Below are 15,561 nucleotides of genomic sequence, written 5' to 3'. Positions count from 1 at the left end.
GAGCTTCTGAGACTAGACAGTGGCTCTGTGTCCTTTAGGTCAATGTATGTTCATACTTTCTCTGAAAGTATATCATATTCAGAGAAAAAGGCTTAAATACAATATTATTTTTATTTGATTTCAATTTCAAAAGCAAGCCTCTGATGTGACATGTATCAAAGTACAAAAGTGCATCCAAAACAAGAAAAAAAAACACCCTATAGAATAGTTTATATTTTCTCAGTATTTACATCAACTGGCTACGGCAAAGCCATATAATATGTTCATGTTTGTACTCCATCAGCCACGTCTTTTCATCTATTTAAATAATAGTTAATACATTGTTGCAGTTTGGAAACAGGTGATGCTAACAAACAGAACTCAACACATTGAAATGGTAAAAACTGCAGAGGTGTCCCATTTGCTTGGGACATATGTTGACCACAAAGGCAGCTTGGTTGTGATGCATTCACTGCTTCTTAGCCAACAATCTGCAGACCAGACTTCACATTAGTATTCTTTGTAATCACATCCATGCACATACATGGAACAACAAAGACATATACATTCCAAACTGGTTTGCGGCAGTGATGTAGTGGTTAGGTGTACATGTGTGCAGGAGTGGAACACGGTAACAGACTGATGTTTGTTTCAATCACTGCTATATTTGCTTCAGTAAGGCCCACTTCTGGTCCTTGGGCCCACTCCTGGTCTATGAAACTTTTCTTTATATAATTATTACCATTACCAATGGTTGTGCGCAGGTAAGCACAACCAATTGAATTGGAATGAAATAGCATGCCACAAAGACAAAACAAAAATGTTCTGAGGAAATGTGAGGACAAAACAGCATTGCTAAAAGAAGCGTTATTGTCACGATGCGCTCGTCCACCCATCTTACACGAGTGATAAAGGCCTCATGTGAGCAGTGTCCGGTGCCTGTGGACTGTGGTTCCTGTGGTCCCAGTGTCTGCCTGTGCTGGTCCACAGAGATGTTTAACAAGGTTGGTAGACAAGGAAAAGGCAGTAGTCACAAGCTCCATCCCTACTTCATGTGGAGAAAAAAAAAAGATATATGAGCAAGATCATCAAAACAAAATACAACATAGAAATACAGTAAAGGGACCTGTGTTTTCAATATTCTAACCTTAGACCTTGATATACAAAAATGACAAAATATTATTTCTGCTTTTTATGTTGTTTCTTTCATCTCAAATTTGATTAGTGGCCCATAGAGTTGGAGCTAAACGGGCAGAAAACGTTGGGAAACTTTCTCGGTGTAACGCTTACACTGTTCACTGCACACCCTCTTCCTCAACTTCTACTTAGTTTGCAGACCACTCTAGCCTGAACTGGGCAACTCTGCCACGCATGCCTCACATAATAGCTAACAGATGTTGGGCCTTCTGCTATGCATTCAAGGTTGGAAGGAGCAAGTCACTAGCCGCTATTCGGTGTTCTTTGTGAAGAAGTTGTGAGAAAACAGAAGAGCAAAAACTGATATGTGAACATTTCAACACTCTCTGTTTTCCTGTTGCTGTTGTCCAAACCCCTAAACATTTATGGAAAGCCTAGGCCAAGATGTCCAAAACATGCAGCATGTTTTTGTTAAATTGACATTTGATCAATTTCCGCATCAGAGAGCACAAATTTGGTCATAAAATGTGAAAATTTATATTTGGCGTGTGACAGTCAAGTCACATATATTATAATGTTTCTTAAAGGCCAAAACCATTCATTAACCTTAATTGTGATGCCACACTCTGTATTACTGAGATGTTTAGAGGAAAGTGAAAGTTTATGAAACACAAAGGCCTTTGCAGAGTCTCTAAGTGAAATATTTTAGATTTTGTAATTTGGGTAAATCATTAAATAAATTCAATAATGTCAACAATGGATAACTGATTAGAGAAAAGGATAAAACATGCAGTTGTCTAAGATGTGCTTATTACACAAATTCTCACCATTCTCGCCAGCTATACTGGACCTGAGTTCAAATTGCTGCCACCACCTGATGAAACAAATATATGTAGATAAACAAAGAAATATGTAGATAAACAAAGAAATATGTAGATAAACAGAAAAGAAATGTACGCATGTACTTAGTTGTACAAAGTAACGCATGCACCGTGCCCATTTTCCCAGTGTAAGACAGGCACAATTAGTATAAAGCACAATGGTGCCATCTATGGGTTATTTGCAAACTTGTCTGTTCTGCATCTGAAACAGATGTCTAGACCGTCTCAGTCCTTTCCACAAATCCCGAAACAAGCTTCATAATTTTGGAAGATGTTTTCATAGTATTATGTAATAAGTTTGAATTCCTCTACATTCTGGTTGAAATCTTTGGAAATAAGAGAGGCTGGAGAGGAATTTAAAAGACCTTTCTATGTGCTCATCATCCAGGCAACTATCATTTAAAGGGCAGTTCGGACATAGTCATTGTAAATAACATAAACATACCATCTTTCACCATCCATTTCTCCAAGTCTTCCATCTCCAGCTCCAGCACAGAAGGAACATCATCTTCAAACATGGGCCTGGGTAGAAACAAATTGGCCTTTTAACAAACACTAGTTCACTGTAGTATTGTTGAATATTTTGAATATTGAGTTGAGATGTACATGATTAAACCTAGTCCAACTAATTTCACTAATCTGCATGAGCTGGATTAATATAATCATGCAATTCTGAAAATGGTCAATCCAGGGTTTCACATATGAACATTTTAGTAACTTCTATTTCTGGATAAGTATGGAAAGAAGAACATATTTGTGCTTCCATACTATTGCTCTTATTCTGTTATCTAGAATACAAAATTGGAATAAAAATAATAGGCTCTGAGCGCATCTGACTACTGATGCACATGCACGTTTAGACTTATTGCATGAGAAACAACATGAAAGACTTACCACTTCTCTAAAACTTGAGGTTATCCACTTTTTTTGGGGGGGGGGGGGGGTTAAAACGTTTTGTAACATGTGAGTGTGTACAGACACAAGATAAAGCTAAGCAACACTTCCTGTCGGCATGTGAAATCACAAAATCATGAGTTGCTCTACCATAGGTTTCCTGTGCTGTAGGCCTACACTCCCAGACAGTGGTGTAGTCTAGTTAGCTGTAGTGGGTATACTATGATCAATCTCAAATGGTACAAATGGTAATACCTATCCTTGCCTATTTTAAGTGGGTATACTGATGGTGATGATGATTTTTAAGTGGGTATACTGCAGTCCTGCTCATGCTTTGTAAGATAATGTGCTAAATAGAGCAATGTATTGTACTTCATTGTTCATGTGATTCTAAAGCTATTTTTATGTTTTTATACGGAGTCTCTATTTAACCCATTTGTGCTGGATGCTGCACGACGTTCCATCTCCCCCCTGTTGCTGCATAGCACAGCATTGACTCTCCCGCTGGTTGCTGCGTAGCGCAGCATGCTTTTTATTTCATATTTCTAGGTGTACAGAGGCTTAGATATTAAAGGGACATTCCACCAGTGGAGACATGAATATGTATTGAAAGTGGGTCATATATGTAGTAGAATAGTAGCATACATTTCTAATTTGGTGCCTTCTTGACCGAGAAAAGGCAGAAAATTACTTTTTAGTGCTTGTGGATTGCAGACAACAATCCCCATAGTGCATTGCAATGCTCAAGCTCCGCAGGCCACTCCCACTGTCAAACTCAGTGGTTAAGGTTTTGGTAGACGTTGACAATTCTTAGTATTTTTTCAGAAAACCCTCAGGAAATAAGGTTATTTAGTCTAGAATGCCATAGGATTCTATAGACGTTTTTAGCAGGCATATTAGGAGTAAATGGGTTAAGAGACATGCAAAGAGAGCTTGTAAACTGGACATTAAGACATTTAAAATTATGGAGACTTTTATTTACTAGTCTAAGTGATAGAGTCATACAATCTGACTGATTTTAAGGCCACAGGTTTAAAGTCACTAATAAGACAAGGTTCTCCTCTGGGAACAGGAGCCTGGCTTTCTAAGCATGAAGTAACACAATGTAGGAATGACCTTTTCCGTCAATTCTCAATTCACGACCTGGGTACCAAGTTATTTAGCACTGCCACTCCTGCTCTCCCGTTTTGTTATTTCTCCAAGTCCAGGTAAACTTGCATAATTTGCATGACCATTAAACTTTATTATGAATAGGCCTCGGCCATTACTTTTATGTTTGTCTGACATTTTCCAGAGTTTCATACACAAGTTGCCAGATTGTGTATGAAATATATCATACACATACAAATCACTCACTTCATACAAATTTAACCCATTTGTCATGCATGCAGTCTAAAGTGGACTCATAGCCAAACATGCAAGAGAGGCCTAGGCTACATTTTGAATAGCCGACCCATCTTTAATATCAGATATCTATCTAAATTCGACCCAATGTGTTCCTGAAAATGCAAACTGAATCTTTTTCAGTAGCTCAATATTTTCCCAATCTGTCTTAGAGCCAAATCCTGATCTATGAAAAACACTTGTGTTGATAGGGACTGCTGTGGATTTGTTGTCAATGTTCTTTATTGATCTCTATTCTATCTTGTCTGTTCTATGACCTCTTTTCAATCCATACTATTCAATATTTCTTTTGTGAAGAAATACATATCTCCCTCATGTCATGCCAATGTTCAATTACTTCTTTCAGATGGAGGTGTCTTTCTGCTCCTTAAAGGAATTATATATTATATTCGTAATATCAGATATTAGATGTGAGAGGAGGGATGTCTTTGAAAGACAAGGGGGACCAGGGTTAATGGTGATGCCGATTTTTTGTTAAAAAAATTAATTTAAGGATATACCGGTACAGTATTAACACTTATTCACACATTTTTTTGCCTAATTGACAACCGTGACCATGATAATTGATAATATAAAATTAATGTGCACCTTGATCAAATGATAAAAAATCTTTCAGAATGCTTTCCATTCTTGAATTGCATCGAATCGCATCGCATCGAATCGTACTGAATCGTTTTTTTATGAACATGTATCTTTGTATCGAATCGTGCCCATGTATCTAGATGTGAATCGTATCGTCTTTTACATGAGAGATTCACACCCCTAATTAACAGGGACACGTTGCCCTTTGTTTTCACTCTCGCAATATTGCTGATTATAACAACAGTCTGCGGGGACTGATATTGTTTACGCTAGCTACACTCTTTAAACAAATGTGTTTTTCTATCTGGACACAAAGATGTTTTAAAAAACAATGCAAGTTGTGTTAATTTCAACACATTTTAAGAGTGTAGTGTTGAACTTAGTCTAAATGACTGTAGTGTTAAATTTGGCAACTACATAGGCCTAGTCTTTTCTTTCCCTTCTCTCTACATTCTGTTGCTTTAAATATGTCTTTATAAGAAATAAGGCTGGCTAATAAATGTTAAGCTTTAGGTCATTAGCTGAACTTTCCTTTACAGTTTGATACTTACATTGGAACTTTTTCACCCTCACAGGCATCCAAGTATTCATCCTGTTGCACAGGTTCTGGAACATAAAATGAATGTGTTACAACTCTGTTTCTGAGATAACATTCAGAGGTCCACATGGGAATAACAAATAGCCTACTCTAGCACCAAATGCCTACAATGTTTACTACGAAACAAACCCCCTTAATTTCACCCCTTAAAAGTACCTTACTATTGACCTTGAGTAGTTTTTAAGTAGAAATGTGCATAGATCGCTTAAGGAGAAAAGCCTACTGAATTTACCCCTTACTTTTTCGATTTCTCATTATTGTCTCTGATTTCTGAATTAACACCTTAAAATACAATTAAGATATAGGCTACTTAAATTACCCCCTTAATCACAACAAATAAAGGGAACTTGACACCTTCAGGGCCCTATCTTAGCGATCTAAAACGCATGGTCATTGGCGAATAGCTTAGGGGTTTGCCCAGTCCACACCGGGGGGTGGCTTTGTTATCTAACGTTATCAAACGTCGGGCAAAAAGGCGGTTCTTATGTTTCTTAATCAGTCATGGGTGTGTTTTGGGCGCAACATCCTTCAAGCCAATGAAAATGAAATGAAAATACTGTATGGAACAGGTATTCCACTAAAACATGCCTTACTAAATCCTAGCAGAGTATAGCTACACGCATCTGCACTCATCTATTATTTGAACTCACTGGCAAAGTGAAACTAACTTCACCGTGGTGTAATTGTCAACGACAAAACAGTTATACACAGTTAATTACTTTCACTATTAACTGACAATGACAAGTCTCTGACATCGTCAATGTATGTGTGTGAGCAACCTACAAGTTACTCATCTGGCACTGAATCATGTTCCTGAATCTCAATATTATGATCACAATAAGCATGAGCAAATTATTCATTAAATAAAAATGTTGTGTTGCTTTAGGCGATAAATGGGGCCCCATTTTTATTTAATGAATAATTTGCCCATGCTTATTGTGATCATAATATTGAGATTCAGGAACTTGATTTAGTGCCAGATGAGTAACTTGTAGGTTGTTGCAGGGCAACCACATAAATTGTTCCATGTATTCCAATTGGATGATTAAAGTTCTCAAGAAACTGATGATTAGAGTTCTCAATGGTGTGTGTGTGAGCAACCTACACATTACTAAGCTTGCACTGATTCGTCTTCCTAAATCTCAATATTCTGATCACAACTCGGGCAAATTACAAGTCAGAACCAGTCAGAGGCTGCATTCATTGTTTTGCACTTTTATGATGTCCTCACATTACCAAAAGTAGCCAAATGTTCCAATATTTACCAAAATTTCGCAAAATATTTCAACAAAATAAAATACAAATGACAATATACTATTTTGTATTTTAAATACTTATTCTAAATACATGTATCAGAAATACTACATGTACATATCCCTGGCTGTTGGCTGTAGCAACTCGAGCTAGATAGTAATGATTTTTTGTGTTTGTGTTTGTCAATTTTGATCCAATTTGACTGCTTTGCTATTTCTATTCTACCTGTCCATCTAAATGTAGTAGGCCAGAACTGGCCCTGATAAGTACTAGTCAAAGTGTAATATACAATGTAGGCTATGTATATTTTCCATACAAGAATATTTCCAGCAATGTAGGCCTAGTGCATATATCTATCTTACGTTGTGGCCTATAGACATTAATGACACAGTATCAAAAATGTCACATGGTTTATCCCTGTGAGCACAACTGGACCCTTTCTGTGATTATTGTACACGTGAATCCAGTGGAGTTATCTGAAGCAAAGCTAGCCAGGTGAAGTTAGATGAATCTGAGACTGCGAAGACATTTGAATTTGCTCTGCAGGTCCATCTGCACTAAAAACGAATGTGTTGAAAACAACACAACTTGCATTGTTTTTAACACATCTCTGTCCAGATAGGGACAACACAGTTTGTGTTGCTTCCTTTTATATTTGTTACACAATATTGAAAATAACACAACTTGGCCCCAGCCGTGGCGGAACTGGCTGGGGCAGCCCGGGTTCGATTCCCACCCCGTGGTCCTTTCCAGGTCCCACCCTGACTCTCTCTCCCACTCGCTTCCAGTCATTCTCCACTGTCCACATTAAAGGAAAATAACACAACTTGTGTTGTTTTTTTTAACACATTAACACATCTCTGTGTCCAGATAGGGACAACACAATTTTTGTTGTTTCCTTTTTTAATTGTTACACAATACGTGTTGAAAATAACACAACTTGCGTTGTTTTTTAACACATCTCTGTGTCCAGATAGGGACAACACATTCGTTGTAGGAGTGTGGGCTGAGTTCAAATATTGCGAGGCATAACGGGTAGTCTTGTGTCTGTGTCCCACACGTGCGGTGCGTGGCGAGAATTGAGTCATCAACGCGGCATGTGGCATTTAATGACGTACGTCTTCGACACATGCAAATGTGCACAGAGGAGCATACCCTTTGACACACCCACCAAACAAGATAAAACTTTCTGAACTTTCTTTCTAAAAGCCTATTGCACATCATTGCATGCGTTTCGATCAAACATGCCACGATCAACTTGTAGCAAAATGGAGCAAAACATGGCCCTGCCAATCTTTCAATTAATAGTGTTTTCCAAAATAACAACAAAAAAACAGGAACCAATCACTTATCCATGGGGTGGGCTTTATATAATAAATATGAGCTTATTTCCCAAAACGTTGCCGTGTTCCTTTAATGGTATGTTCATGATATCTGAAATCCTACAGAATTCTACACATCCCTTTAAGTGATTGTGACTGCCGCTCAAAGTTGGACCCTGGAATTTTAAAGGGAACACAATGCTTTGTTATCAGTGTCTTACCGGAGCCAGCAGATTTTCTTCTCAACCGGCGACTAATCATCACTGCTGCCACCACCATGCTGATGATGACCAGAACTGCCACCAAAGGGATGATGATGATGGTTGGGCTCAGATCGTCAGTCGATGGCATCTCTGTGGGAGGTTCATTCAGTCTATCTTCAGATAACCCATATTCTGGAAGTAGGAACGGTTAGTAGTGTACCATTTTCTCAGTGATCTTTGGTGATTTTTTTCCTATAAAATATATACTGCATGTCTTTAGTTTCCCATTGTCTTATTTTCTCACGAGCAGTAGCCACCAAGTGGTCTAACATAAAAGTAATCAGAACCTCACTCTATAACACATAGGTACCACATTCTGGAGCTGTCACAGTCACACACACATAGAATGTCTGTTGAAACCAGTCTGTCAGCTTATCTTTAACAAGCAAGCTTTAGGCAGTTACTTGAAGAGACAACCAGAAAGATGTAATGGCAAGCATGGTGAGTAAGACTGCATGTCTTAATGGCATTAAAGATTTGACTGTGGAACTTTCATTGAAACTGAAACTGGGGAAGTAAAGTGACCTACAGTAACTGTTTTCTGCCTCCCCCTCCCTTAGACATCTGTTACATTTCAATCACTTCAGTGATCACAGGTAACAGATTTCTATTCAATAGGTATGACAGAAATATAAAATACAGGAGTAAAAAAATCAGCTTTGGCTGTCCTGTGGCTTTGTGACTCCAAGTGCATCTCTGTGACTGGGAAGTGCACATTCATAATAGGGGCCAGAGAGCCTGCTGCAATTCTGCTGATCTGTGGTAGCTTAAGGAGAAGAACCAGAGCCACAGCTCCTCTTGGCTCTTTTATGAGGATTAGTCATGTCAGATGACACCACCAAACAAGTCTATGTCTTGCTGTGTCAGGTGAGGTACCCCTATGGACAGGCTCCAGTATGTTTGGAGAATAAGGAAAGGCTACCATGGAAGAGTGCATTAACTGAGCAAAGGTGTGATTCTTAGGAATGTAACAAGCAATGTTATGCCACTTGCACAACATTGTGAGCGCAGAGCAGTCTACATGAGAGTGGTAAAGTTGTGTCAACGTTCATTCATCTAACATTTAATATGCAAACAGCTGTGCAGCATGGAGACTTCTGGGTCTCATGTGGTAGCCTACAGGAGTCGTTTTTGACATCAACCTTTTACTGGTTTTTCATCCCAATAACATCAAATTGACATGGGGAATAAAATCCCTTACATGCCACAAGTTCTTTTTTCAAATATAAATACATTTCTTTTAGCATTTAATACAATATATTGCCAAAAGTATTGGGTCACCTGCCTTGACTCGCATATGAACTTATGTGACATCCCATTCTTAATCCATAGTTTAATATGATGTCAGTCGGTTGAGGTTAGGACTCTGCGGGCTGTCAAGTTCATCCACACCAAACTCTGTCATACTTGTCTGCCTGCATTGTGCCAAATGTAAAGTTTGGTGAAGGGGGGATTACGGTGTGGGGTTGTTTTTCAGGAGCTGGGCTTGGCCCCTTAATTCCAGTGAAAGGAACTCTGAATGCTTCAGCACACCAAGAGATCTTGGCCCCTTCCTGTTCCAACATGACTGCACCAGTGCACAAAGCAAGGTCCATAAAGACATGGATGGTAGAGTTTAGTGTGGATGAACTTGACTGGCCTGCCTGCCTCCTGACCACAACCCTATAGAACACTTTTGGGATGAATTAGAGTGGAGAGCCAGGCCTTCTCGTCCAACATCAGTGTGTGACCTCACAAATACACTTCTGGAAGAATGGTCAAAAATGATCATTAACACACTCCTAAACCTTGTGGAAAGCCTTCCCAGAAGAGTTAAAACTGCTATAGCTGCAAAGGGTGGACTGACGTCATATTAAAGCAACACCAACGCACTTTTCCTCCACGCTATTTGTTTATCCAACACCAGCTTTGGAAATAACAATGTCTACAAACAAGGTAGAGTATGATTTTATGAAAGTATGATGTATTGTGACATCAGAAGCAAGTGAAATTTGTAGTTTCTTATGTCTCATTCCATCGAACTACAGATCCGCTACCCGATCCAGCAAACTTGCATAGTGCGGTTATAGCAATAGAGGGTCGCGAAGCGAATGCAGAAGTGCCGTTCACCCTGTTACCAGTTGATGAACCACTGAAACAATTTTGGAAACATTTTAAGGTACAAAAAACTCATTGGTTTTGCTTTAAACCCTAGGATTAAGAATGAGGTCACATAAGTGCGAGTCAAGGCAGGTGACCCAATACTTTTGGCAATACAGTGTATATATATACTAGTTTAGCACAGAAATGACATCACTTTTCAGGGAATGGTCACAACACTATATCTACTAGCCTGGGTGAACCCAGACAAACCTGTTAGCAAATTTGAATTTGCTCTGCAGGTCCGTCTGGAAAGGAACCTGTTGACGCCGGTTTTCAAATCACCAAAAACTCTTCTCTTCAAAAATCTCTTAACCAGCATGGGGTGGGCTTTATATGATGACCGATAGAGCAATGCGTTTAACACATGCAGTGGCTACACTGATGACAACAGGGTCAGATTGGACATGTATTTTCTTTGGAATCGAATAAACAACTGCATTTAAAACATTTGTTGAAAGATGTGTTTGCTGCACTTCTGAGATGATTTAGTAAGAGCTTAATGCACCAATTGATATTTAATTTCACTGCTTGTTACGTCCCTGGAAGGTGTAAGTCAATTAAGCCTTTCCAGACCCGCTCTCAATCTCAATTGAGATTTGAGAAGCGGTCTTGTTTTAATCAGTCTGTATATCTACGGCATTCATTGATAACTGCATAGCCTATTCTACAACAACTAGTTTTACTGACTCTTTATCATTTTTTTTGCTTGATGAGTGTGAAATAATGGACAAACATGATCAGCTACTGTCATATGGCCATCTGGGACTAAGGAAATATAATGTAAACTTGAGAGGCCTTTTTGTCAAATAGCTTCTATGAAAGCTTATGTAAAAGCTTATTTTTGCCCAATTGATATACCTGGTGATGATCCTGATGATTCTGGGGTCTCGTAGTCTTCAAGTGTTTCAACTGAAAAAGCATTATCAACTGTATTAAGACAATGGACTGTATAAAATACATTATCAACTGTATTAAAACAATGGATTGTTTACAGTATACAAAGACAATGACCTCAAGAATTTTGCACCATGAGATCATGATAATTATTGATCTGGTGGTCATTTTCATCTAGAGTTGTTTTAAGTGTAGGCTGCTGGGCTCAGTGCTTGAATATGTTAATCTGCAGACTGATCTAATTTCTTTCCTACCTGACGGGCTTGGTTCAGTTTGCGCTGACGTCTCTATTGCAGAAGCCTCTGGATGAGTACAAGATGACAAAAGAGTTTCAAGATGGTATGAAATCTAGACGGCTTACCATTCCTCATACAGTGTAATATAAGTGTCTATATGTCTTTATTAGGGTGCTGTATTTATCAAAAGAGGCTTAGGCCTACTCAACAAAATATCTTTGCCAGTTATTTTGACAGACAGAGACATGTGAGATAGACATGTGTACAAATGAACCAAATAATCTTATTGCATTGTGCAAAGACGAAATCTGATCAACATTCAATAGTTTTTATGTAGGACCAGTGTGGCAAATATTTAGAGATGAGGTAGAGCCTTACCAGTTGGATCCTCAGCATTCTCATGGTCTTCCTCCTCACAATGCACTGTAATCAAATTTGCACATCAGCAGTTTGAAATAATCTCTCAGAGTAAGCTGAGGGCTCTGCAGTTAGATAGGGGAAGTAGCATAGCTCATACATGCTGGTTTGCTGACTCGTTCTACCATTGTGCCTAGGCCTGTGACAGCTCTGCTGAAAGATGTTATCTTACAATGTTAAGATGTTATCAGTCCGAGAGTTACTGTCTAATGGAACGTTTTAAAAACACGTCTAAATGCACTGTGCTTTCAAATACTTCAAATGCCTATATTTGTAGTTCTGATGTGGCCCCCTAATACTTCATGAATGTTTTTTTGTCTGAATGTCTCTTTTTGACAAGAGATGGAAGACTTAAAGATAAAAAGTTATTTAACAGAATTGTTTTCACAGGAAGTATAACAACGCAATGCCGTGAGCCGTTGAAGAGTAACAACACAGGCAGGCAAACAGGCAAACTTTCAAAAGTCAACAGTCCATGTGAATTCTAATGATATAGCAGTGTGCTCTGAAAAAACATATTGTTACAATATTTGGATACCAACCATATTCCCTAGGAAGTCTCAGCGTTAAGGAAGCTACTTTTGACAAGGGAGTTTTTCCACAGAACATTACAAGACAGCTCATCTGATGCATAATTGTGTAACCTTTCCTCATGCAATTACTTTCCATGTGTCATCCAATGTGTTAGCTACGAGTTAGAACGAATAACAGGCCCTCTCACTTTTTACGGTTTATCAAGAACAGTCCATCAACAAAATTAATAACATCAGACTCTACAACTGACTTTCACTTCACCTGTTTGATCGTCAGCAAAGAAAAGGAAGTGAAAGAAGACAGAAAAGGAAGACTGTTTTGGCTCATGGAGAAAGCTTTTAAAAGGGTCAGTCTCTGCTAGCACCCACCTCTCTCAGTCAAGCTGGCTGTCAGTGCCAGGAACAGCAAGATCTGTGCTGGAGCCATTTCCCAGTGGCCTTGGAGCTGTTGCTAGTTACCCACAGCTGCTGTAGACATGAACTGCCATCGCCACACAGCTTCTTTCTTTCTTTCTCGTGACATCCTGCTTCCTGGTTCAGCTTTGACTCACCTACAGAGCTCTTGGGAGGGGATGAACAAACTCCCCTCCCTGCTGTGCTCTCTCACACTCTCACTCTGTCTCAGGTGTGATGCAATCAGCAGAGAGCTTGTAGCCACAAGTCTAACCATTCTCCAACTAGCTGTGACAACAAATTCCTCTTGAAAGGTATGCACACAGTCTTTCACAGAGTCTCTGAAGGGTTATTGGAGTAGGATATTAGAAAGTAAGCTAATATAAATAAGAGAACAATGTATTACTATAGGTATTATTCAGTATTATTCAAAAGCATGAAAGTTGGATATACAATATTTGTTAAACACATTGAAGAGTGAAATGAAACTTCATTGCTCAGTGGCGCCACATGAATACCTCCACAAATAATAATACATACATACAGAAAATGAGTGATGGTATTTGGCACACATTTAACAGAAATCTAAATTGGCACTATTAGCAGTGATAACTAGTATCACGTATCTTTCTTTACAAACAAAAAGCAAAGAGTAGCTTATGATTGAGAAATGGCTAGATTTAAATTCCTTTGACTATGTGCCGACACACAGATCATATATGTTACACTAATCCATACTGAATCCCCACTGAATAATGTAAGATATAGTTAAAAAGGTCTTTGATTAAAAATTTAAAATACTACAAATGTAGTCATATTCAATGTTACCTTTCTGAAACTTATAATGTGACAATAACTAAATATTATATACTGACTAAATGGAACTTTCTGGACACTGAAGTTAGTAATGACTTCGAAAGATATTTTAATGGCACGTCACATCACTATACATTTTACAGAGAAGACAGCATGCAACCTTTGTATTGATTAGTTCATGCTGGAATCTAACAGCAACTTTTGTAGAAAATTAAAACCACCACAGATAAATGTCATTATCACACCTAATACACTTGATCTACAACCTACTGGCTGCCTAAGCTTCCAGGATGTCTCTGTACATTGCTGCATTCATCTTTCCCTCAATCCTGACTAGTCTCCCAGTTCCTGCCGCTGAAAAACATCCCCACAGCATGATGCTGCCACCGGCAACCATGCTTCACTGTAGGGATGGTATGGCCAGGTGATGAGCGGTGGCTGGTGTCCTCCAAACATAACGCAGTCACGCCAAAGAGTTCAATCTTTGTCTCATCAGATGAGAAAATTTAGTTTCTCATGGTCTGAGAGTCTTTCAGGTGCCCTTTGGCAAACTCCAGACGGGCTGCCATGCATGTGCCTTTTACTAAGGAGTGGCTTCTGTCTGACCACTCTACCATACAGGCCTGATTGGTGGAGTGCTGCAGCGAAGGTCGTCCTTCTGGAAGGTTTCTGTACCCTTCCCCAGATCTGTGCCTCGAGACAATCCTGTCTCGGAGGTCTACAGACAATTCCTTCGACTTCATGCTTGTTTTGTGGTCTGACGCACTGTTAACTGTGGGACCTTATATAGACAGAGGTGTGTGCTTTTCCAAATCATGTCCAATCAACTGAATTTACCACAGATGGACTCCAAATAAGCTGTAGAAACATCTCAAGGATGATCAGTGAAAACAGAATGCACCTGAGCTCAATTTTGAGCTTGATCGCAAAGGCTGTGAACACTTACAAGGGATTTCTTTGTTTTTTTTATTTTTAATAAATTTGCAGAAAATCTCAAACAAACTATTTTTAAGTTGTCATTATGGGGTATTATGTGTAGAATTTTGAGGAAAAAATACATTTAAAATAAGGCTGTAACATAACAAAATGTGGAAAAAGTGAAGTGCTGTGAATACTTTCTGTATGCACTATCAGTTTCAGATTTTAGTCTTATAGCACTTGACACACCTGACAATTCAAGCTTCTGAAGTTAGTTACTTTTAAAATTGTGTTCAACTTTCAGACATGTAAGGGGATAATAAAATAGAAAAGACAAATCTAATGCTTTTAAGTTGTCTACAGGGTGACATAATTGGCACAAACAAAACAATTGGGTTTACAACCCTGTCCTTGTAGAAGGAAGTTGACCATTTTGGTTCCCTCAGTTGACTTTTCTTTTCATTTTTGCCAACTTCAGACATTCCCAGAGGGGATCATAAAAGAGAAAAGTTGGATCTAACACTTTGGTAGTAATGTCAAGTCAAGTTAAGTCACATTTATTTATATAGCGCATCAGGTTATTGTAGCTCATTCCAGAGGGGTATTTCACAAAACTATTAAAAATAAATATTTATAAAAAAATAAAAAGGGATTAAGCTGGGATTTTTAGGTTATCCTGGATGAATTTAGCCTTGACTTGGTTTCACAAAAGAGATGGCACATAAGTTACCATGGGGATTTATTCTCTGCACCTAGCCTGGTCCCGACCAGGCTAACGGCCAAGCTAAGTTAATTCTAATGGTAATTATGTTGTCTTATTGGTTCAGCTAGCTGTCATTCACATCAGACCTCCGTGCTCATTTTTAAGGAGCTTTATTCCATTTATAAACTATTTGCT

At 38.7% G+C, this 15,561-nt stretch overlaps 1 protein-coding gene across 3 annotated transcripts; it reads right to left on the bottom strand.

The window, feature by feature from the left end:
* Positions 1–92: 92 nt before the first annotated feature.
* Positions 93–13,089, bottom strand: tmem154 (transmembrane protein 154). Of its 3 annotated transcripts, none has more exons than XM_076294188.1 (9): positions 12,906–13,089; positions 11,965–12,009; positions 11,605–11,652; positions 11,315–11,365; positions 8,273–8,404; positions 5,429–5,483; positions 2,443–2,519; positions 1,944–1,990; positions 93–1,027 (listed from the first exon to the last, which is right to left on the bottom strand). In XM_076294188.1, exons 1-8 carry the CDS (start codon positions 12,961–12,963, stop codon positions 1,956–1,958), a joined length of 501 nt encoding a protein of 166 aa, XP_076150303.1. In that variant the 5' UTR covers positions 12,964–13,089; the 3' UTR covers positions 93–1,027; positions 1,944–1,955. The 3 variants fall into 3 exon arrangements, with proteins under 3 accessions (XP_076150303.1, XP_076150301.1, XP_076150302.1); XM_076294186.1 differs by having other exon boundaries at positions 8,273–8,446; positions 12,906–13,085; XM_076294187.1 differs by having other exon boundaries at positions 93–1,024; positions 8,273–8,446; positions 12,906–13,085.
* Between the last annotated feature and the right edge of the window lie 2,472 nt (positions 13,090–15,561).

Source organism: Alosa pseudoharengus, unplaced genomic scaffold (assembly GCF_046254945.1).
Source record: "Alosa pseudoharengus isolate Yale_2024_CS ecotype anadromous, Long Island Sound unplaced genomic scaffold, YU_APseudo_1.1 YU_APseudo_1.1_scf_2, whole genome shotgun sequence".
Classification (NCBI taxonomy): domain Eukaryota; kingdom Metazoa; phylum Chordata; class Actinopteri; order Clupeiformes; family Clupeidae; genus Alosa; species Alosa pseudoharengus.
The sequence above is the reverse complement of the archived record's forward strand: the minus strand, read 5'-3'. Positions and strand labels throughout refer to the sequence as shown.

Coding starts and splice junctions, on each gene's coding strand:
- tmem154 (XM_076294186.1), bottom strand. CDS start 12,963: ATGGCTCCAGCACAGATCTTGCTGTTCCTGGCACTGACAGCCAGCTTG. Junction 11,653..11,964: donor GAATGCTGAGGATCCAACTG/GTAAGGCTCTAC, acceptor GTACTCATCCAG/AGGCTTCTGCAATAGAGACG. Junction 8,447..11,314: donor ATCATCAGGATCATCACCAG/GTATATCAATTG, acceptor TCCTACTTCCAG/AATATGGGTTATCTGAAGAT.